Genomic DNA, 23,064 nt, shown 5'->3' on the forward strand with positions numbered 1-23,064 from the left:
GACGCTGGCTCGCTAGCCTGGAGGTCGGGTGTTCGATCCCTGCATTGGCTGAGAAAGTTCATCCAGATTTTCCGGCGTGGTTTCCCCTTGTCAGTGATGCAGGATGGGGGGGCCTGACAAGGACAGCTGTCTAGTCGTTCGGATAGGACGAAAAACCAAGGTCCCGTGTACACATTGGCGTGCACGTAAAAGATTCCTTGGCAGTTGGAATTCGATATATAAGAGTAGGCCGTAGCGCCGCTGCCCTGGCAAAATTTCCCTCATAGCACACTGTATGGCGTATGCCCGTCTTCATTAGCCCAGGTTAGGAACAGAACAGTAGGACGTTAAACCCCATTTCATTTCATTTCATTTCAATGGGCGAGCTTACTAATCTATCTGTGTGACTCAGTGGGTGGGCGAGCTCACTAATCTATCTGTATCACTTAGTGGGTGGGCGAGCTCACTAATCTATCTGTATGACTCAATGGACTAGCTCACTAATCTATCTGTGTGGCTCAGAGAGTAAGGTGCTAGCTCACTAATCTATATCTGACTCAGTGGGTGGGCTAGCTCACTAATCTGTGTGGCTCATTGGGCGAGCTCACTTATCTATCTGTGTGTTTTAGTCAATAAGGTGCTAGCTCACTAACCAATAGATTACGGGTTCGATCCGAGTGTTGGATGTGAAAGTTCTTCAGGATTTTTCATTGTGATTTCCTGTTGTCAATAGTAATATAGCACAAAGGGCCTGGCAAGGAACAGGGTCTAGTTGTTCAGATGGGATGGAAAAAACGAGGTCCTGTATACAACCGCTGTGGTTTTTATCCCGGGCAGGAGGCATGGTAGTTGAATGGTAGGCCACTGTTCTATTTGTTCTGAGTTTGAATCCTAGGATTGAAAAGGACCTAAGGGATTTCTCAACCTCTGTTCTCACTTATCAGGGTTGTGGCCTACAATGGGGCCTGTCACTTATCAGGGTTGTGGCCTACAATGGGGCCTGTCACTTATCAGGGTTGTGGCCTACAATGGGGCCTGTCACTTATCAGGGTTGTGGCCTACAATGGGGCCTGTCACTTATCTGGGTTGGGGCCTACAATGGGGCCTGTCACTTATCAGGGTTGGGGCCTACAATGGGGCCTGTCACTTATCAGGGTTGGGGCCTACAATGTTCATGGGGGTGTAAAACTGAAGATGCACATTAAAAAAAAAACCTTGGCAGTTGGAATTCGAAGATGAGACGGCAGAAATGTACCTGTGACCATAGAAAAAAAGAAACAGTGGTTGCCAGGCAAGATACGCCCACAATTTGCAAGAGATGGAACCCAAAACATATATGAGATGTATAAATAACGAAATAACTATAAAATATCATGAAATTATAAAATTTATAACCAGAATAAAAAAAACTATTTCTCTTTAAAAAAATTTACAATTAAATGAATTGGTAAAAATATAAAATGACTGACCAGCAGTAAAAATTAACTACGATACATGTAAGTACAATACCCCCCGGGATAGATTTAGTGGGGTTGGCACGATAAGTACAATACCCCCGGGATAGATTTACTGGGGTTGGCACTAAGAGGATTTTTAAACAACTTATAAATTGCCATCTGAATGACATATAATACAACTACGGGACTGAGGAAGTTTATTTCGGTTGTCATGGGTTTATTTTGGTTGTCATGGGTCATGTAAGAAGTCCATTACTATTTAAAACATTCAAAAATATTAATTTAAAAATAGAAAAATAAACTATCGTAATTAAGTTTACATGCATATAATTCAAACCATGTGTATGTCATAATTAAAGACTAAATGGGGAAGCTATTTCATGTTAAACCATCATTATTATTACTTAAAGATGCATAATGTAAGATTTAGATAAAGAGCTGACGGTTCATGCTATAATATTAGTTCAAATAATTATCTGGGGACGAATTAGAATTATCTGGGAATGAGTTGTCCGGGGACGAATTGTTTGGTAACGAGTTGTCAGGGGACGAAGTGTCCCGTACCCAAATATAGATAATGAAAAGGGGATATCTTGAAAATTTCAGTCAATTACTTGATTCTGAGCGGAGTTATGGCCGTTTGAAGAACAGTGTAGTCTTGTTTGTCATTGCTACCGCTGTTACGATAATAAACAAAGACCGAGGGCTATGGAACCGGGAAATTGACTGAAACTAGATCTCTGACCAATTGGTCATTTTGCATGCTGGCGTATTTTTCAAACATTTCTACAATCCACCTCTGCTATATAAAATTCTACAGTCTATACAGAATAATGCACACGTATAGAAGCCACAATATCCGAGCCGAGAAAACTGAATTTAAAAAAAGCTGTAGCCTAGATTGTCATTGTTACTATAATAAACAAAGTCTCGATTATCCAGATCAGATTCAAATCTGTTTAAAATTATACCCATCAGATGGCATTGAGAGTCGATTATGGTCTTGTTTTGTTCATAAATGGCTAATTAATCATTTATATAAAATTTAAGGCCTAAAGAAAGACCTGCAATAGGCAGATTTAGCTCTTGCATTATGCATCTTTAAGCTTAATGAAATTGAAACTTTTTATCATTTGCCCAAAACAACACATCAAATTCACACTATTTTTTACGGTAACAAAATGAAGGTCAAGCCATTTTCAAGGACTAGGGTGTTGAACGAGATTTCATTTAAATGATGCTGCGGAATCTGAGAACCAGACAATCTGATTAAAACACAGATCCTATTTCACAACACTGAGATCTTGAAGAGTTGTTATATTACCAGCGTTCTGGTTGATGTTAGGGATTAGCCAATGACATGTTCTGTTACGGCGAGTTCTTGGCATGCTCTGCAAGGAACTGTGGGTAAACCACTAGAAATGTCAACACTGATTCATTAATCAATGTCGGATGTCATATGGTCATAAGCCGCTCGTATGACCCCTGACGAGACCTCCCAGTACAACTTGTCAGATCTTCATGTAGTGTAGGCCATCTAAAGTATAAATAAACGAAACGAAATATAGATCTGTATTTTAATCAGATTGAGAACCAGAAATTGTTTTTTTTATTTGGCCTTAACGACCATACTCCACCATTTCTTCTTCTTCACCTGGATAGTCTAAACCCACGTGCGTATTGTCATTTCTGCCGAGGTTTTCTTTTCCATGTTTAAATTCTTTATGCAACTCGTATAACATAACCACGATAATGAACAAATTCTTGACGATAAACGTGGAAATATCCTGATCTAACCTGTGCCACAGTACCAGACGGATCGATAGTAACGGAGCGTTGACGAAAAACAGTAACAAAAGTCGATGCAAAATGTCAATATTTCGTGGAATAACTTTAAATCCGAAATGAATTCGACTTAATGTCATTAATGGAAGAGTTGGTAAAATAAAATTCAGGCATGCGATTACCAAAATACCTTCTTCCAAACCAGGTAGCAGCGCATCTTTCGCGGATCTCAAAAAAAATACGTCCAGAATGTCTACAGAGTCTAAGATGTCGAAGACTACAGTCTTGGTTAAATTTTCAATTTGGTGCTCGCGTCTGCTACGACACGGTGCGTTGTGATGCGACTGTAGAAGAAGGAAAAAAATCACGGCTGCCAGAGAAATCGTGACTTTTAAGGTATTTGGACCAAAGAAATCCTCTTCTTTCAGCTTCCAGGCAATATCCTTGAAAATCAGGCCAACTCGTATCGCTAATAGTATGGAATACACAAGCCAGGCGAAATAAACCAACGGCAGACTGCCAACTTGAACTGGGGTAGTCGATGTACGCATCAAATTCAAATGTCGGTACGATATTACAAAAGTCATAATAAATACAAAAAGAAGCGCAAGATCTGCGGCTATCCAGGCGTACCAATACCAATTGTTATATTTAATGAGGTAATAATCTAAAATAGTTCCTTGTAAAATGACTAACAAGATGGTGATAATCCGCGTAGGAATTAAAGCACATTTATCCATTATGTTCTTTTATTTATTTTTTTTGGTTAAAAGTTTCTGACTGATTTTCTGAGGGATATATTAAAGCTTTTTAATTTTTTTATCAAAGTTTTCTGACTCTTTACTTAAAGTTTCTGACTGATTTATTAAAAGTCTCTGACCGATTTATTCAAAGTTTCTGACTGATTTTTTAAAAAGTTTCTGACTGATTTATTGAAAGTTTCTGACTGATTTATGAAAAGTTTCTGACTGATTTTTAAAAAGTTTTTGATTGTTTTATTTAATGTTTCTGACTTATTAATAGTTTCTGACTGATTTACTAAAAGTTTCTGACTGATTTTTGAAAAAGTTTCTGGCTGATTTATTTAAAGTTTCTGACTGATTTATTAAATGTCTCTGATTTAACTAGCAATAATAATTATCTTATTTAACAACAGTGGAATATTAGGCCTAGAAACCTAGCCTTTGATTCTTTCTCATTGATTGGTCAATAGATTAAGTCACATCTGTTACTCTGCAAATCAAATGGCATTTAGAGCAAAACAAACCAATAATCACTACAACACTCAAACACACTGATTCTTTTTCATCCATATATTATATCTCAGATGTTTGTATGAATCTGAAACACAACACAAATTACAGTCTTCGTTTTTGCACTGTCTTGCATCCAACACTAACGACACAAGCGTGACACTTTGTACATTTATGTCTTTAGGATTTGATGGATCTGCCAGGAAATGATTGATCCTTCAAGTCTTGTGTCTTTAACTTCTTCAGCTTCATGTTTCCTGTAATAAAAAGGAAAATAATTTAGAATAAATGAAATGAAATGAAGTTTAACGTCCTGCTGTTCTGTTCCTATACTGGGTTAAAGAAGACGGGCATACGCCATAAAGTGTGCTATGACGGAAATTTTGTCCGGGCAGCAGCACTATACTGAAACCTACTACACCTATATCGAATTCCAAATACCAAGGGATCTTTACGTGCATGCCAATGTATACACAGGATCTCGGTTTTCCATACCATCCGAACGACTAGACAGCTGTCCTTGTCAAGCTACATGTATAAATTCCAGGACAAAGCCTCAGATTCCTCACAATATCTAATTTTTATGGCGTAATCCATGGTTAATAATCGCTCGACATGGATTCAATTGGATGAAAAGAGGCCAACCAAAAGTAAATTTTTACCAAGTAGTTATCGGTGGTACTGGCTTGTTTATATCCATGATCGTCGTTATAAGATGCTAAATGTCGCGTCACGTCTCTATAAATACTGAACAGACTTGAACTATTTTTAGACTGATATTTCTTTTATAGATTCAAATTTTACAACATATGAGTTGGCACGGGATTCCTATAATTCAACCATACCATAGTTTGTATGGAGAGGACTTAAGCCCCATCTCTCTCTCTCTCCCTCCCTATCTCTTTCCCTCTCTCCCCCTCCCCTCTCTCTCCCCCTCTCTCTTTCCCTATCTCTCCTACCTCTCTCCCCCTCCCCTCTCTCTCCCTCCCCCTTTCCCTCTCTCTCCCCCCTCTCTCCCCCTCCTCTCTCTCCCCCCCCCCTCTCTCTCCCTCCCTATCTTCCACTATCTCTTTCTTTCTCCCCCCCCTCTCTCTCCCTCCCCCTCCCCTCTCTCTCTCTCCCCCCCCCCCCTCTCTTACATGTATTAGATGCAAGGTTTACAATATTGCAGTTTACAGGGACTCCTATATCGCTCAGAGTCTTTAGTATCGTTTAGAGATTCAACTTTTACAGTATTGTAGTTTCCAAGGGATTCAAAATACCTCAAATTACCTCAAATGACATTCAGAAGCTCTATGTAAAAATTGTTGTATCGTCTTGAAATTTACCTCTTTAAACAGATAAGATATATATATTTTAGTGCATTATGTACTATACATGTACAAAGTATATATTTAGGTGCAGGTTACATTGATTGGAAAGGAGATAACACGTTTAAAGTTCAAGTTCATAATTCATTCGTGACTTGGTGTGTCAATTACCAAGCCTCTTGTTTCAGACATACTGACCAGTCTTGACCAACAGAAATTAAATGCAGATTAAGTCAAAGTCATGAGTTGTAAACAGGGCTAGCGCTGACCCTAGACTTAACCCACAATCCTCTGCAACAATTACATGCCCTAACCCCGTTTACATCTTGTGACCTTGACGAAATCTGCACGTGGCCTTAATATTTCGATCTGACAGTACCTATGTATAGGCTAACATTCTGTTATTAAAAAACTTATCTACGACATCACTCCTCATGGAAGTGGACGTTTAACTCCAGAAACGAACAAACAAACGTTATTGAAATAAAATCAAAATATAAAGATCAAGCGCACAAAGGCGATCATGTTTGATCAAACTCCCTTTTCTATATATTTACATTCCATCACTTTTACATTTCATCACTTTTCTTTTACATTTTAGGATTAAGATTATTGTCAGGTATGTAAGATCAAAACCTATAAATTCAGGGTTAAAACCAATGAGTAAGACAAAGTCTTCAACAACAACGAAATATTGAGACACAAAAATGGGAGTCACATCAAACATGAATGCCCAAACAATTAACATAGTTATTTATCTAAAGTTGACGATGTAGAGATCTCTACATAAAATTGGAAGCTCTGTAGAAATCTTTTCAAACTTTTCCATCAACTGACTCAAACAACTAAACTAAAACAAAAGCCAGGTAAACTAAAAGGTTACTTCTGAGTTTCTGGCAATCAAATCATTAATTACCCTTAACATTCCTGAGAATTTCAAGTATCTCATGATGTTATAAGGTCCATTGTGCATTGTACCAAGGTGTGTCAAACTTCTATAGAATTGTACCATAGAAAAAAAACAGCGACTTAATTAGCCTACTTACTGTTATAATATAATATTAATTGGCTCGTGGAATCATGGATAGATAAAAAGTCTTCTATAGCTGCCAAATTAGCTAGTCTACCACTGCCAATTTGGCAAGGTTAAGATCAGTGTTTGGCGGTAAAATTTTAACCGTCTTATTCTATACAAATATTGACCTGACTGGGTGATTCACGTTCTCTATTGAATTGTTAACACATGGTTTATAAAATTATATAGACTCAAAACCAAAACTATGTATTTTTAGATTATTATTAGGTCAAGGAAGACGTTTTTTGTGTAACTTTTCTTTTCGTTGTTAAATATATTGAACCACCATTTGGCTTATAAAGAGATTTGTTGTGAAATGTACAATTATGCCAAATTCGTATAGTACCGATAGGCTACTTACTATTATTTTAAGCGAATTTTTAAAGTTTGCAGACCGCAACTTCCGTGTTGATAAACAATCCATGCAGTTTGGGTTGTCCAGACTGCAAAAACCTTATTGTTTTCTGCACGATGTCTTGATAACCAAGGCGGAATCCTTAGTAGGTCAAGCACTTGGGGTTAGATCAAGGCGACCTACAAATTGGCATTAAAACGATAAATCCAATTAGTCCACGTTAGTGCCTTAAATATAAAACAGAAACGGGCATTCAATATTTTATACTTTTTATAGGGTATTTTAATGAATTTATGTTAAATAAATAACGTTATCCTTGTTGAATGTCGGAACTATTTTCTCTCGGAATGTTAAATCGTTGTAAACAAGCCGTGAAGGCGGAAGTAAAAGTTGGATGCTGACGGAATGGCCAATAAACAAACACTTTCAAAACAGACTTGATTTTTGCTTATCACAAACTAAAGAACCGAAGTTTCACCGATGTCATCAAGTAGATAAATATGGTGTTATAATTAGGTAACTAGTTTTTAACATTTTTTAAAATCTTTTGTTCAATTTAGAACTTTTGACAACCCCAGATTCAACTTAATTTTGTCACCTCAACTGTCAGATTTTACACAGTACACAATGCATGGGGAATTTAAGTCACTTGATTGATGGGGAAGTGAGTCACTTTTTGTCAAGTCAATGAAATATGTTGTGATTTAAAATTATTTATCTTTTCATATTGAAATATCTGTTTACAAGCATCTTGGGCTCTTGTCCTTTGATATTAGATTAGATAAAGTGCTGTCACCTGGAGTCCTGGGTGGTTGGGTAAGGCCTTTAAGGTTTTCTCTGGGTCCTCCCACTGCTAAAGACCCCCAACATGCAAGCGAATTATTTAAATTTAAAATTGAGCCATATGTTAGTCCATAGTTTGTGTCTAGCGGACCTTAACCACCACCCCTCTCTCTCTCTTTCTCTCTCTCTCTCTCTAGATCTCTCTCTCTCTCTATCTCTCTCTAGATCTCTCTCTCTCTCTCTCTCTCTCTCTCTCTCTCTCTCTCTCCCTCTATCTCTCTCTATCTATCTCTCTCTCTCTCTATCTATCTCTCTCTAGATCTCTCTATCTCTATCTCTCTAGATCTCTCTCTCTCCCTCTATCTATCTCTATCTATCTCTCTATCTCTCTCTCTAGATCTCTCTCTCTCTCTATCTATCTCTCTCTAGATCTCTCTATCTCTCTCCCCCTCTCTATCTCTCTCTCCCCCCTCTCTCTCTAGATCTCTCTCTCTCTCTATCTATCTCTCTCTAGATCTCTATCTCTCTCTCTCTAGATCTCTCTCTATCTCTATCTATCTCTAGATCTCTCTCTCTCTATCTCTCTCTCTCCCTCTCTCTATCTATATCTCTCTCTCTCTAGATCTCTCTCTCTCTATCTATCTCTCTCTCTCTCTCTCTCTCTCTCTCTCTCTCTATCTCTCTCTCTCTCTATCTATCTCTATCTCTCTCTCTCTATCTCTCTCTATCTATCTCTAGATCTCTCCCTCTCTCTAGATCTCTCTCTATCTCTCTCTCTATCTCTAGATCTCTCTCTCTATCTCTCTAGATCTCTCTCTCTCTCTATCTATCTCTCTCTCTCTCTATCTCTATCTATCTCTATCTATCTCTAGATCTCTCCCTCTCTCTAGATCTCTCTCTATCTCTCTCTCTATCTCTAGATCTCTCTCTCTATCTCACTAGATCTATCCAACTCTCTATCTCTCTCTCTCTCTATCTCTCTAGATCTCTCTCTCTCTATCTCTATCTCTATCTCTCTCTATCTCTCTCTCTCTCCATCTACCTGTCATCCTTGTTTCACCCTTGATGAGCCTCTGTTTATTTGGATAACATCCAAGCATGGGGATTATCTACTGTTGATGTTAAATCCACCCACTCTAGATCAGTGACCTCAACTAATAATTCCATTCATTGAGTGGCTTCACTATTATTATTTGATACTAGCAGGATACCTTCTTTGCCTGGAGGCCAGATTTGACAGGGGCCAAAATTCGTCCAGAGCCGAAATTCGATGGACTAAAATATTCAAAGGGTTATACTGGTTAATTTGATACCACATACATGTATGTGGGTCCGGAGTGCGGCAGTGAAGCATGATGGGTAAACATACATACATACAAAGCGAAGATAAACAGTTATAGTAAATCCTTTGATGTTTGTCTGGATTAAGTGACTGAGCTATCTATATTTATAGATCAGTATAACTCAGACCAATCTTTTAAAATGTTATCTTTAAATAGGACCTTGGTTTGTGTTATACATGTAGGCCTACATGTAGTGTGCTTGGTGTTTGGTCAGTGCTTAGAGCATGTCCCTATTAGCGCATGTCCCCATTTATTAGAGCATGTCCCTATTAGAGCTTTATAAGACTCGTTATTATTATATTAAACTATTCATGTTTTTTTTTCAGATAGAAACGTTAAAGATGCCACCAGTAGTTGTTTTACCAAATGTGTCAACAAACGTTTCTCAAGATGGCTACCTGGATATTGACTTCCTCTTACCAACAGGAATCATGGTTGCCATGAACATTAACTTTTACTCTGCGTTAGATGTTCTTAAACAGGTTTGTTTATTTAGGTTTATGTGGTATAGATCTTCTTTACGCGGCATAGATCTTCTTTACACGGCATAGATCTTCTTTACGTGGCATAGATCTTCTTTACGTGGCATAGATCTTCTTTACGCGACATAGATCTTCTTTACATCTTCTTTACACAGCATAGATCTTCTTTACACGGCATAGATCTTCTTTACGTGGCATAGATCTTCTTTACGTGGCATAGATATTCTTTACGTGGCATAGATCTTCTTTACATCTTCTTTACGTGGCATAGATCTTCTTTACGCGACATAGATCTTCTTTACATCTTCTTTACGTGACATAGATCTTCTTTACGCAGCATAGATCTTCTTTGCGCAACATAGATCTTCTTTACGTGGCATAGATCTTCTTTACGCAGCATAGATCTTCTTTGCGCAACATAGATCTTCTTTACGTGGCATAGATCTTTTTTACGTGACATAGATCTTCTTTACGTGACATAGATCTTCTTTACGTGGGATAGGTGTAAATCTTCTTTACGTGGGATAGATGTAAATCTTCTTTTATGGCTTACTTGGGCTAACACCGATATCAAACCCGACAAACCCGAGATTTCTTGTTTAGTCTGCCAGTATCATACTACTGTACTCACTGAGTCACCCAGAAAAAATTCATCAGTGGACATTTAGACACCCATTCTTTGCTTGTTAAAAAGACAAGCAAACCCTTATCAAAACGTTGCCAGAAATAAATCCTTTAAGTAACTTGTATTCCATGAAATGAAATGGGGTTTAACGACCTACTGTTTTGCTCCGAACTGGGCTAATGAAGACGGACATACGCCATACAGTGTGCTATGAGGGAAATTTTGCCCGGACAGCGGCACTACGGCCTACTCTTATATTGAATTCCAACTGCCAAGGGATCTTTTACGTGCATTCCAATGTATACACAAGACCTCGGTTTTTCGTCGCATCCAAAGGACTAGACAGCTGTCCTGGTCAGGCCCTCCGTCCTGCATCACGGACAAGGGGGAACCACGCCGGAAAATCAGGATGAACTTTCTCGGCCAATGATCGGACACCGGACCTCCATGGCTAGCAAGCCAGCTTCTTACCCACTTAACCACCATGATCCCCCTTGTATTCCATATGATTGTGTCATGTGTTATTGTCATTTAAACATGCATTATACAAGAGCTTAATCTGCCTATTACAGGTCTTTCTTTAGGCCTTAAATGTTATATAAATTATTAATTAGACATTAATTAATTTGCCAAGATCATAATCAACTCTTGATGCTATCGGAAACTCAAGATTTTCAACAGATTTACACTGTAACTATGATTTGCGGTTAATGATTTAATTTAAAATGGAAAAACGAGACTTTGTTTATTATCGTAACAATGACAATCACAACTACACTGTTCTGCAATCGACGATAACTCAGAATGAAGTAATTTTACTGGCATTTTCAACATAATCGTTTTCAATTTCTATTTTTTAAACTATCATAGCGAGACCTATGAACTCTTTACATGTATCTAAATCTAAGTCTTACATAATGTATGTTTAAGTTACTAAATGTCGCTTAAACAATTTAGACACCCATTGTTTGTTTATTTGTAATGTTATTTTCCAAATTGTTATTTCAGAATTTATGGAAAGAAGCCCAGAACTTACCACTGAATAATCTGTTAAAAGATAGTGATTCTTATTGTTTTATTTGTATTAATCAGTTAGGAGAGAAGGTAAATATATGTTTTATTTGTACCTTTTGAGAGAGAAGGTTGTATCAATCTGATTCAAATACAGATTATATTTCATTCTGTTAGTTATAGTTCAAAATATCGTTTTATTTGTCAGTACTACACTAGGATCTGAAAGAGTTGTTATATAACCCGCGTTCTGAATAGTGTGAGATATTAGCCAATGAAAGGGTCTGTTACGGCTTGCTTTAGGCGTGTTTTGCAAGGAACTGTGGATAATTCACTAGTAACATCATAGGGTCAAAAGCCACTCGTGTGACCTCTGACGTGACCTATTGCAAAAACTGGTCAGATCTTCATGTAATGTAGGCAATCGAAAGTATAAAAAAGAAGAATGAATCTTTATTGTAATCAGACTGGAATTTTTTTATTATATAATTTTATTGTAGGAAGAATTGTTAGATGAAAGTCAGTGTTTGAATGATATTCAACCATTTAGTTCGTTTTTAAAATTGGTTGAAAAACAAGGAGATGAACAGAATAAAACACTTGCTCGTAATATTAACAGCTTGGTTGGTAAAGGTAAGATATCCTCCACTTATATTGATCTCAAAGTCTAAAAGACTAATTAATTACTCAACACTGCTCCAGAAACCAAACAGTTATAAATGAAATGAAATGGGGTTTAAAGTCCTACTGTTCTGCTCCTATACTGGGCTAATGAAGACGGGCATACGCCATACAGTGTGCTATGAGGGAAATTTTGCCCGGACAGTGGCAATACGGCCTACTCTTATATCGAATTCCAACTGCCAGGGGATCTTTTTCGTGCATTCCAATATATACACAGGCCCTCCGTTCTGCACCACTGACAAGGGGAAACCAAGTCGGAAGATCTGGATGAACTTTCTCGGCCATTGCAGGGACCGAAAACACCTGACCTCTAGGCTAGCGAGCCAGCGTCTTAACCATCTAGCCACCATGGCTCCCAAACAACCCAACACCCATTATCTAATCTAGACAGACCCTTTAAACTACACAACAGTAAAAACCCAATAGTTTTCTATCATTCTCAACAAATTTTTAACAGTGGTTTGAAACTATACATTAAAGGCTCAATACCACTCTTGTTGTAACTGAATAATATGTCCCAATCTTTATTCTGGTCAACAAATTGTACTATTTTACAATATTCCAATTAATTAGTGATACAAATTTCATCTTAACACACCTAATTTAAAAAATTGGAAAAATTCAACTCAATGATTTGAAAAGCCTAATGTATGCTGAGATTGTAAATATACACTCTGCATTAACCACTGCAGCCAAGCTCCCACGTGTATGCTGAGGTTGTAAATATACACTCTGCATTAACCACTGCAGCCAAGCTCCCACGTGTATGCTGAGGTTGTAAATATACACTCTGCATTAACCACTGCAGCCCAGCTCCCACATGTATGCTGAGATTGTAAATATACACTCTGCATTAACCACTGCAGCCAGCTCCCAAATGCAGCCAGCTCCCAATCGATGCTGAGATTGTAAATATAAACATAAAAACGACCCGACATCTTAAAAGGGATACGTATCCGGAAAAGCGGTTTTGACGTTCACTTCAAAAACAAATCAATACTTTGAGCTGAAATTCTGTGACAAGGTAAATACACCTTTGATTTCTGAGACTCTATTTTTCTATTGTTTTCGTTTTCTCTTATCTAGTGACAGTTAATTCCCTCCATAAATTGTCAGATATCCTCTCACAGTCTCAGATAACACCTTTTCGTATTCGTAGGAATTATCAGTGAGCAGAAATTCGCCCGTGTATCTGTTATCGCTCGTTACTTCTGTCATAACTCCGAAACCGGAAGTGGTAGACTAACACCACCTGGCCTATGTTACTCCCTGGTCCGAGCTACCCCAATGACCCAAATTTCAGACTCGGGGCAGACCTAGTGTAGCCGCAAACCCCGAACAGACAGACAGACAGACAAACGACAGTCACAAATATATATATAGAAGATAATGTACACAGATATTAAACTTTTATGACATATTCTATTTATAGGTCCGCAGAAAATGGAAGCTTGGTCACCAGCAGAAGTAGCCGCCAACCCCGAACAGACAGACAGACAGACAAACGACAGTCACAAATATATATATAGAAGATAATGTACACAGATTTTAAACTTTTATGACATATTCTATTTATAGGTCCGCAGAAAATGGAAGCTTGGTCACCAGCAGAAGTGAGTGAATTCCGTCAAAAGATGGTCCAGCATTGTGACAGGATAATCCAAAATAAAAAACAGCAGGGCTGGGTGGAAAAATTGAAATTAAAACATCCACCAATATTACGTAGCACATGGAATTTACCCGAACGTGTACAAGCTAATTTAAGCAATGATTGTATAGCCGTAGATGTGAAGATAGAAGATACTGGGGTTAGTAGGCCTATTCATTAACCTTTCTTTTAAAGTTGGATAGTCCAGATGGGGGTGGCCTACACTAACCATCTAGTTTCAACAATCCCAAAACTTCTTATGAGGTCCAGGTGATTTATTTAACTAAAGGGAGATAACTCTCTTCAGTATTTACACTGTTAGCGGCAGGCCACCATTAATTTCCCCATTGACGTCAATGTTAATTCTGGCCTCTTTGCCCACCCCCAAATTTTCGTTTGGCTGAATGCTTGTTCTGAACGAAATTGTCACTGTTGGAAGTTTGGACTAGAAATAGGCATCAATTGTGTCTGCACCGTCCATGAGAATTGGCGATTGTTTGATTGACAGACAATAACTCCACCCACATATTCTCGATTATCAAGTAACATGCTCATTGGCTATGGTAGCCTCGCTTGGCAGGGCATTAATCACCAGTTTCCGGTAATGATATCAGCGACTAACGGTAAACGTTAGCTTGGTCCACCATTTATTGATTTAATTTTAAATGGACGACTGTTTAAATCCAAACTGTATCCAAGCCATCCGTGGGTCTACAGAGTTGATATTGAGCTTGTCCAATTAATAGTTTATATAACATCTCAAGACTTGCAATAGACAGATTTAGCTTTTGCATAATGTAAGTTTAATAGAGATGATTTGAATTGTTTAAAGATACATTATGGGTGATAAGATAAAGAGATGGCAGTTCTCGCTATAATAGTTAAAATCAAGATAGTGTAAAGGTAATTTGCTGAAAATTTCAGTCAAATTGATCCCCTATGAGCCGAGAAAGAAGCAGGTGAAATTTTTGCATAGTCTCGGTCATCATTACTAAAATCATTAATATAAACAGCATAGTCTCGATTATCCACTTTTTCTGATTTAATTATCATTGGTCGTTAGCAGCATATAGGAATCTAATCCAGCCAACATCGAAGGCTAGCCTTGACATCGAGAGTTTATTATGGTCTGGATAAGTTAATTAATGTCTAATTGATAATTTAGATAACATTTCAGGCCTAAAGAAAGACTTGTAATAAGCAGATTTTGCAATGCATGTTTAAGCAACATTTAGTAACTGAATTAGAATAACATATGACAAACATTGCCATGGAATAAAAGTCATTTAAAAGGTTACTGGTGGCGACTTATTGATGTAATATTCTAATTGTTTATAAACAACCACAATGATATCTACCTGTAGATCTAATGCAATATGCTAATATATTTAGTTCTGATGTAATATGTGAATTCTTTTTAATTTTAGACGACTTATAAATTGAAGACGTCAGCTATGGGTACACCATCAGATCTGATTGATGTTGCTCTGAAGAAGATGTCTTCCACGGGTCAGAAAGTCGGTAGTTCAGATTGTTATTTAATAAAGGTAGTCGGACGGGAAGAATATATCTACGGTGATTCTCCATTACAGCAATTCAAGGTACATGTCACCAATTTTCCAATCTGGTTAAAACACAGATCCTATTTCGTTTTTATAGTTCAAAATTTCATTTTACTTGTCTTTACTACACTAGGATCTGGAAGAGTTGTTATTTAACTCGTGTTCTGAATGGTGTCAGGGATAAGCCAATGAAATGGTCTGTTACGGCAAGCTTTAGACATGTTTTTCACGGAAATGTGGGTAATCCACTAGTAACATCAATGCTGGTTGGTTAATCAAATGTCTGGCGTCATAAGTCGGTCTTTTGACCCCTGATGTGACCTATGGCTATAACTTGTCAGATCTTCATGTAGTGTAGGCCATCGAAAGTATAAAAAAACAAAACGAAATATAGATCTGTATTCTAATCAAATTGGCAATTTTCATATTTTATTGTTTATCAGTTTGTGTTGTTCATTTAGAGAGAGAGAGAGTGTGTGTGAGAGAGAGACAGAGTGAGAGAGTGAGTGTAGTGTGAGGTTGAGAATTCTGCCAGGGCAGTGGAGTTTCCAACTACAATTATCTTTCAATTCTGACTGTCCAGATTATTTCTTTTTACATGCACACAGGTGGATTTTACATTCCATCTGAAGGACTAGACAACACCTTTACTTGTCAACCATTTTGAAAGCGAGAGAGCTGGGGTTTAACATCCACTCGACACAAACTAGGTCATTTGGGGACTAACATATGGTTCAATTTCATTTCAATATTTCGCTTGCGCGTAGGGGTCTTTAGCAGTGGGAGGAAACCGGAGGACCCGTAGAAAACCCACGAGGTTGGACAGGTGACCCTAATCCTTGTCACGTGCAACCAGGGAATCGAAACCACGCCAGACCTTATGATACAACACGCACACGCTAACCATTCAGCCACCTACCTCCCTGTTGATTGAACCTATTAGACATGATTCTCAGATACGTCTACAACGATTCTCCTTTGCAACAATTCAAAATACATATAGATAAGATCTACAGCTTTTATATGCCCGTATTTTTATCAAATCAAATTCATATTTTTATCAAATCAAATTCATATTTTTATCAAATCAAATTCATATCTTTTTTTTCTTTCAGTTTGTTTATCAGTGCTTAACTAAAAATCTTTGTCCTGAATTCTGGTTATTGAACAGAGAAAATGTTGTAGGTAAGATTTAAACTCACTGAGAATATGAAATCTGGTTTCTTGTGCGAAATGTTGTATATAATAAGACTGACCACAGAGCCTCGAGAAGGGGTATGGTCTCCCCCCAAAATAAATTTTGAAAGTTTTTAGTTGATTTACTCACATCTGATGCCATTTCTGAAGGAAATTCACTGTTTTAAATGTATAGACTCTTACCTGGGCCTCTCCTGTACAGGCCTCTTACGAGCAGGTGTTAGGGGGTGGGGGTGGGGAAGGAGTGTAAATTGTACCTACTTATGGAATAATAGCTACTAATTTATTTGGGTGAAGTTTCGAACAGTATTCTGTTAGCTTAATAAAGTTGAGGGGTGGGGGTGATGACCGAATGGTTAGCATGTGTATCTTATACATGTATCATAAGTTCTGTCATTGAGTCAACTGGCGTGGTTTCGATTACCCGGTTGTACGTGACAAGGAGTAGGGTCACCTGTCCAACCTCGTGGGTTTTCTCCGGGTCCTTCGGCTTCCTCCCACTGCTAAGGACCACAATGCGCAAGCGAATTATGAAAATAAAATTGAACCATATGATATAACTTGTCAGATCTTCATGTAGTGTAGCCGTTGTAAAATATAGATGTATATTTTAATCAGATTGTTATAGAATGGATCAGGATGTTGATGTTAGAGATCAGTAGGCCATTGATGTTGTAAAACTATTACAAATATAATACAGTGCACTCTGTCACATCCGACCTCTGATCACTCCGGCACTCTGTTACATCCGACACCATTTTCATGTCCCGATTTATTTCCTTATTACTTCAGCCAAAAAATCTCTGGGTAATTTGACCTCTGTACGTGCCGGATTACGACATCAATCAGCCGTCCCGTCATACGATTTCCATTGAATCGACACCGTATAATCCAGCCTTCAATCGGTGGGTGTGAAGCAAACACTTACCGATCAATTATCCGTGAGATTAAAACTGGATGAGTTTGAAGCCACAAAAGATTAACAAGCAATCACCAATCAATTATCTGTGAGATTAAAACTCTCTACCTTGGGTCTTTGTTGATTACATGTACTTTGATAATTTTAATCTCTTGTACGACAGTTGTGACAAATACTCAAGAATATCCACGAATTTTCCCCCAAATTCACAGTCGTAAAAATATTCCTAGCACCTGTTGGAAACATTCGTTGCGCATGCCGATTGAACCTGAATAACCTATAAGTGTGGTCACCCTACGGATCTCTTCGAACCGTGTGACGACGACCTGGGGATGCTTGAGTCACAGTCCGAAACGTCCCAAATTGACAGAATTGCAATCGAGTGACGCGGAATTCAGTCCTGTCAAAGTTCTGTCAGTCCTGACGACGGAGGTGGCGTGAGTAGAATTGTGACGTAATTAAACACGACGAACAGGTTTTGGCTGCATGGTTGGATGAGATATTTATATATCCAGTCGACGCCTGCATTGTGGCCCGAAGTACCCATTTTCACTCGATTGTCATTATTTTTGGGATTGAGAGAATTCAATTCCGGAACGTTCAATCGAGTACGTCCAGTATCAATGAACACGTGATAGCAAAGACAAGAGTGCGATCAACTGAAGACGGCGAGGAAGATAAATTAACGACAGACTTGACCTATTCAAAATGCCTACGCATGTTAAATGAATTAAAAATTAATGTAATAAAATTTTGAATGTACAGAAAGGTTTATCATTTTTAAAGGGAATAACATTCTGGTGATTCAAAGTTCTATGTTCGAAGCTACATTATAATAATACTTCCGGTTTTTGAAGTTACAACATTTCCGGTTTTGAGAAAATTGGGTATTCCGACACTCTGCGTAATCCGATATATTGTAACGATCCCGTACGATGTCGTATGTGACAGAGTGCACTGTATATCTTATTTTGTCCCAGTGCAAAACTGTTTGAAGAAGTATTTTAGAATATTTTCATTGAGCTGTCTGTTTTCTCTTCAGATGCGCCTCCGCCAGTACCCCCCCGTAGAATGAGTACGATACCTCGTCAACTCCGTCCCGATCGGTCTGATATCAGCGTATGGAACATTCCGCAAAAATATTACGTGACCGTTAAAGGTATCAATAAAATACAGCTACCAGATAATATCAAGGTATGTAGGAACTTGGCGGCTCAGTTTATTTCATGGGAGGGAACTTTGTTTATTACATGGGTGGGAACTTTGTTTATTACGCGGGGGTGAACTTGGTTTATTACATGGGAGGGAACTTGGTGACTCAGTTTATTACATGGGAGGGAACTTGGTTTATTACATGGGAGGGAACTTGGCAGCTCGGTTTATTACATTGGAGGGAACTCGTCAGCTAAGTTTATTACATGGGAGGGAACTTGACGGCTTAGTTTATTACATGGGAGGGAACTTGGCAGCTCAGTTTATTACGCGGGGTTGGGGGTGAACTTGGTTTATTACATGGGAGGGAACTTGACAGCTCAGTTTATTACATGGGAAGGAACTTGGTTTATTTCATGTAACTTGGTTTATTACATGTAACTTGGGTCATTACATGGGAATAATTCACTATTGCCAGTTGAGAAATTGGCAAAAATATCAACTTCAAACTCAAACGTTTGCAGATAGCTATTCCATCGTGGGGAATAGGAAAACAAGGGAGGTAATTGTGTTATTTCCTGTGTCAATGATTTTTAAGTGTAGGGAGTTGATAACCTATTGAGCAAAAGAAATAGAAATAATTATGTTTTGACTTTCTTAAAAAATATGGAATTCTCACTTTAATTAATGAAGCATTTGAATATTGCAATACAAACATTTTTATACAAATAATTGGGCTGAAAAAAATGAAAGCCAGTGTGAACCTTGGATAGAATTATGTTATTTTCATGTTCGGATATTGTATTGTATTACAGGTGAAGATATTTGTTGGTTTATATCATGGTTCGAAACCTCTGTGTATGATGTTGTATTATATTTCAGGTGAAGTTATTTGTTGGTTTATATCATGGTTCAGAACCACTGTGTATTATCTGTGAAACACCTGAAGTACCTGTATTAAACAGTAGCTGTAATATGACAATAGATTTAAAGTTTAATATAGCTGTAGCTGATTTACCCAACGCATCACGTATCTGTTTCGCTCTTTACGCTTCAGGTAGAAAAGGAAAGGTGAGGTTGTAATGTTAATAATTCATACTTTACCGTTTCTTCTCTCATTATTGTCTGCTTGGGATGAAATGAAAGGCCGTTCTCTCGGAGAAATTAAACGGTTTACCATTAAATTAAACTGTAGTACTAACTAAACCATTTTTGTAATTTTCAAATGATTTTTATCAATTATCAAATGATTTTTGAAAGTAAACTATATGCATACTTTCTAGCGCTAAAAACCCCCGTTTTAAACGATACCAGTGCAATGTTAACAGCCTCGTTTTATGCACCAATTGACAGAGGTGGGTACTTGAGTCCCGCGACTCTTACTCGAGTCAGACTTAAGTCACATCAGTTACCCGACTCAGTGACTCAACCTGAAATATTTAGTGTGACTCGATTCAGACTCGGCAGTCGTCGTGACAACTCATGACTTGAAAGAGATTAGGAGTCGAGTCGCGGGGAGGGGGCATCATTTTAACTTACTTTATTTGTCATGAATTACTGACCCATTTGATCACTTGCCGACTTCAACAGGACCCAGGCTTTGTGAAGGCTTAGGACTCAACTCAGTACGAACGTCACCAACTTGAGAGGCAACTCAAACTCGAATCACTGCGACTCGGTCGAGAATTCTGAGAGAACAGCAGTTTCCAACTGCTCTGATCTTCCAATTCTGACTGTCAAGAGTTATTTTTACATGCATACAAATATGTACATAGGTGGATCTAGATTTAACATTCTGTCCGAAGGACTAGACAACACACTTTACTGGTCGACCGTTTTTAAAGCTATTTTAGTATTTACATAATGAATATGGTAACAGGTGTGTCATTCACCTGAAGGCTGAAACACTATTGAAAATTTTGTTTTGTTTTAACAGGATATGACTCCAGTAGCGTGGGTAAATATTCCAGCGTATGATTTCCGATCGCGATTAATTCGAGGTGATAGAGAGATGGACATGTGGTCTGTCAAAGATGATTTGACATTTGAAGAAATTTGTTATGTTTTAGGTAAGTGGGTTTTAAGATCTGGTTTGTCTTGACAGAAGTCGACTCGTTCATTGCGTAATTAGTAACTGACAAATCTATCGTGTCGAAGCCACCATATGAATAAATGATTTCAGGTTTATAGATATTGCTATATTATTATGTTGGGGATCAGGACAACTGTCTGCAAGGACACCTGGCGGCAAAGACAAATGGCAGCAAGGACAAATGGTAGCTAGGACAACTGTCGGCTAGGACAAATGGCAGCTAGGACAATTGTCTGCTAGAATGATTGTTAGAAGAACAAATGACAGCTAGGAAAATTGCCTGCTAGGACAATTGTCGGCTAGGATCATTGCTAGAAGGACAAAGGCCTGCAAGGACAACTGCCAGAAGGAGAATTGCCGGTTAGAACTGCCAGCAGGACAACTAGAAGACATATTTCTCGCTGGCAAATGTCCAGCCGATGGTTGTACTGTTTGCTACTTGTCCTTTTGGCAAATGTCCTAGATGTTTATATTGCTAGATTATTCTATTACAACATGGATATATTTGATTATTTCAGGTACTGTATCACCGAATCCATACGGCCATGATTCTGCTACATTATCTGTTAGTTTTCCTGATTATGGTGTTCAAGCTGCTATTATATATCCTAAATATGATAAGGTAATTATATATCCTAGATTTGAAAAGGTAACTTCTCTCTAAACTAATCAGTCATTGATTTCTTTTTAATCATAGCATTTATTGATATTTTGAAATGGTTTTAGAATTTGTTCTGTTATTCTAGGTGTTAGAATGTGTTCTGTTATTCTAGGTGTTAGAATGTGTTCTGTTTTTCTAGGTGTTAGAATGTGTTCTGTTATTCTAGATGTTAGAATGTGTTCTGTTATTCTAGGTGTTAGATTGTGTTCTGTTATTCTAGGTGTTAGAATGTTTTCTGTTATTCTAGGTGTTAAAATGTGTTCTGTTATTCTAGCTGTAGAATGTTTTCTGTTATTCTAGGCGTTTAAATGTGTTCTGTTATTCTAGGTGTTAGAATGTGTTCTGTTATTCTAGGTTTTAGAATATGTTCTCTTATTCTAGGTGTTAGAATGTGCAGCAAGAAATATGGAAGCTGATGGAACACCGGGATCTGTGGTAAGTACTGTTTGATTTACACTAAGGTGAATTACCTGTATTATCTTTCACATAGACCAGTCATACATTCTGTTTGTATTCAGGTGCTATCCTTCCAAAAATCCCCGACCCCATTAGTGCTGGCACGATATATCTTAGAATCAGTGTATCACGATTCACCTTCTCACGAGACACGTATTGAATCGAGAGTCTCTCAATTCATTTTTACGATTCTTTTTTATGGGTTTTTTTTTGTCGCTTCAGTAACCAACCCGTCACTCTTAACTAAACACCCTTAAATTGTTTTGGTCGTTACTTTGATCCATCGTGATTATCGTCAAATAAACCAGTTTTAGTTCTTTGATTTCGGCAGGATTAAAAATTCTCGCCATAAAAATATCAATTATTCATTTATCCTGTTGTTTTCTTGGTAAATATTGACCTTGGTATGAATTGTATCGTAGTACCTGAATCGCAATACGTGTCGTATCGAGACGGCAGTCGTTATACCCAGCACTAGACTCCATGGCACACAGTTTAAACATACATTATACAAGAGTTAAATCTGCCTATCGCAGGTCTTTCTTTAGGCATGAAATGTTACCTGTACTATTAATTAGACATTAATTAACCTGAAAACACCTTAATCAACTCTCGATGCCATCTTATGTGTTAGATTTTCACTGGATTTGAATCCGATCTGATGCTCAATGCTCATTGATGATTAAATCAAAAAAGTGGATAATCGAGGCTATGTTTTTTATCGTACCGACTTTAGTAATAGTGATTGAGTATAGGCCGAAAATTCAATTGCTAAAATCTTGGTTCATAGTGGTTCAATGTGTCTGAAATTTTCAGTAAATTCCCTTTACATTATCTAAGTTTTTAACTATTATATAGTGAGAACTGCCAGCTCTTTATCTAATCTCCCATAATGTATCTTTAATAGATTATCTGGTTATTCTTTAAAAGTATAGCAAGTGTATTCTGCTTGATGGGATTGATCACTGAGTAGCTTACAACATAAAGTTTCTGCCTTTCCATGAATCTCCATGGCAGTGGCTGGTCGTTCAGATGGGCCGAAAAATTAATCTCATGTACACATTGTCATGCACATAAAATATCTCTTGGCAATTGGAATTCGATATAAGAGTTGGCCATAGTACCTATCTACTCAGAGTTATTATTTCACATTTAATAAAGAAAACAAAATCAAAATACCAACGCTAGATTAATCTCCCAGTTTGGGTTGAATTGGATTTAAAGTAGGCCTATCT

The 23,064-nt window shown here is 37.7% G+C and overlaps 2 protein-coding genes across 4 annotated transcripts in view; one reads left to right on the top strand and one right to left on the bottom strand.

Moving 5' to 3' along the window:
• Positions 1-1,350: 1,350 nt before the first annotated feature.
• On the bottom strand, positions 1,351-7,335 carry LOC126827719 (transmembrane protein 121B). 3 transcript variants are annotated; one of them, XM_050557206.2, is made up of 2 exons: positions 7,221-7,335; positions 1,351-4,731 (listed from the first exon to the last, which is right to left on the bottom strand). In XM_050557206.2, exon 2 carries the CDS (start codon positions 3,959-3,961, stop codon positions 3,056-3,058), a length of 906 nt encoding a protein of 301 aa, XP_050413163.1. In that variant the 5' UTR covers positions 3,962-4,731; positions 7,221-7,335; the 3' UTR covers positions 1,351-3,055. The 3 variants fall into 3 exon arrangements, with proteins under 3 accessions (XP_050413163.1, XP_050413164.1, XP_050413165.1); XM_050557207.2 differs by lacking the exon at positions 7,221-7,335 and adding an exon at positions 6,831-7,012; XM_050557208.2 differs by lacking the exon at positions 7,221-7,335 and adding an exon at positions 6,701-6,771.
• A 261-nt stretch (positions 7,336-7,596) lies between these two features.
• LOC126828513 (phosphatidylinositol 4,5-bisphosphate 3-kinase catalytic subunit beta isoform) overlaps positions 7,597-23,064 on the top strand; it is a 36,103-nt gene continuing 20,635 nt past the window's right edge. The window contains exons 1-12 of the mRNA XM_056102556.1: positions 7,597-7,730; positions 9,667-9,822; positions 11,456-11,551; positions 11,959-12,091; positions 13,721-13,950; positions 15,218-15,391; positions 16,468-16,537; positions 18,511-18,662; positions 19,503-19,691; positions 20,557-20,689; positions 21,231-21,334; positions 21,755-21,808. Coding sequence (XP_055958531.1) covers positions 9,682-9,822; positions 11,456-11,551; positions 11,959-12,091; positions 13,721-13,950; positions 15,218-15,391; positions 16,468-16,537; positions 18,511-18,662; positions 19,503-19,691; positions 20,557-20,689; positions 21,231-21,334; positions 21,755-21,808 — 1,476 coding nt within the window. The 5' untranslated portion in view covers positions 7,597-7,730; positions 9,667-9,681. The remainder of the gene's footprint in view (positions 7,731-9,666; positions 9,823-11,455; positions 11,552-11,958; positions 12,092-13,720; positions 13,951-15,217; positions 15,392-16,467; positions 16,538-18,510; positions 18,663-19,502; positions 19,692-20,556; positions 20,690-21,230; positions 21,335-21,754; positions 21,809-23,064) is intronic.

The sequence above is a fragment of the Patella vulgata genome, chromosome 7, assembly GCF_932274485.2.
Source record: "Patella vulgata chromosome 7, xgPatVulg1.2, whole genome shotgun sequence".
Taxonomy (NCBI): Eukaryota; Metazoa; Mollusca; class Gastropoda; family Patellidae; genus Patella; species Patella vulgata.

Excerpts from the sequence above, each read along its gene's own strand:
- LOC126827719 (XM_050557206.2), bottom strand. The coding sequence starts at position 3,961 with ATGGATAAATGTGCTTTAATTCCTACGCGGATTATCACCATCTTGTTA.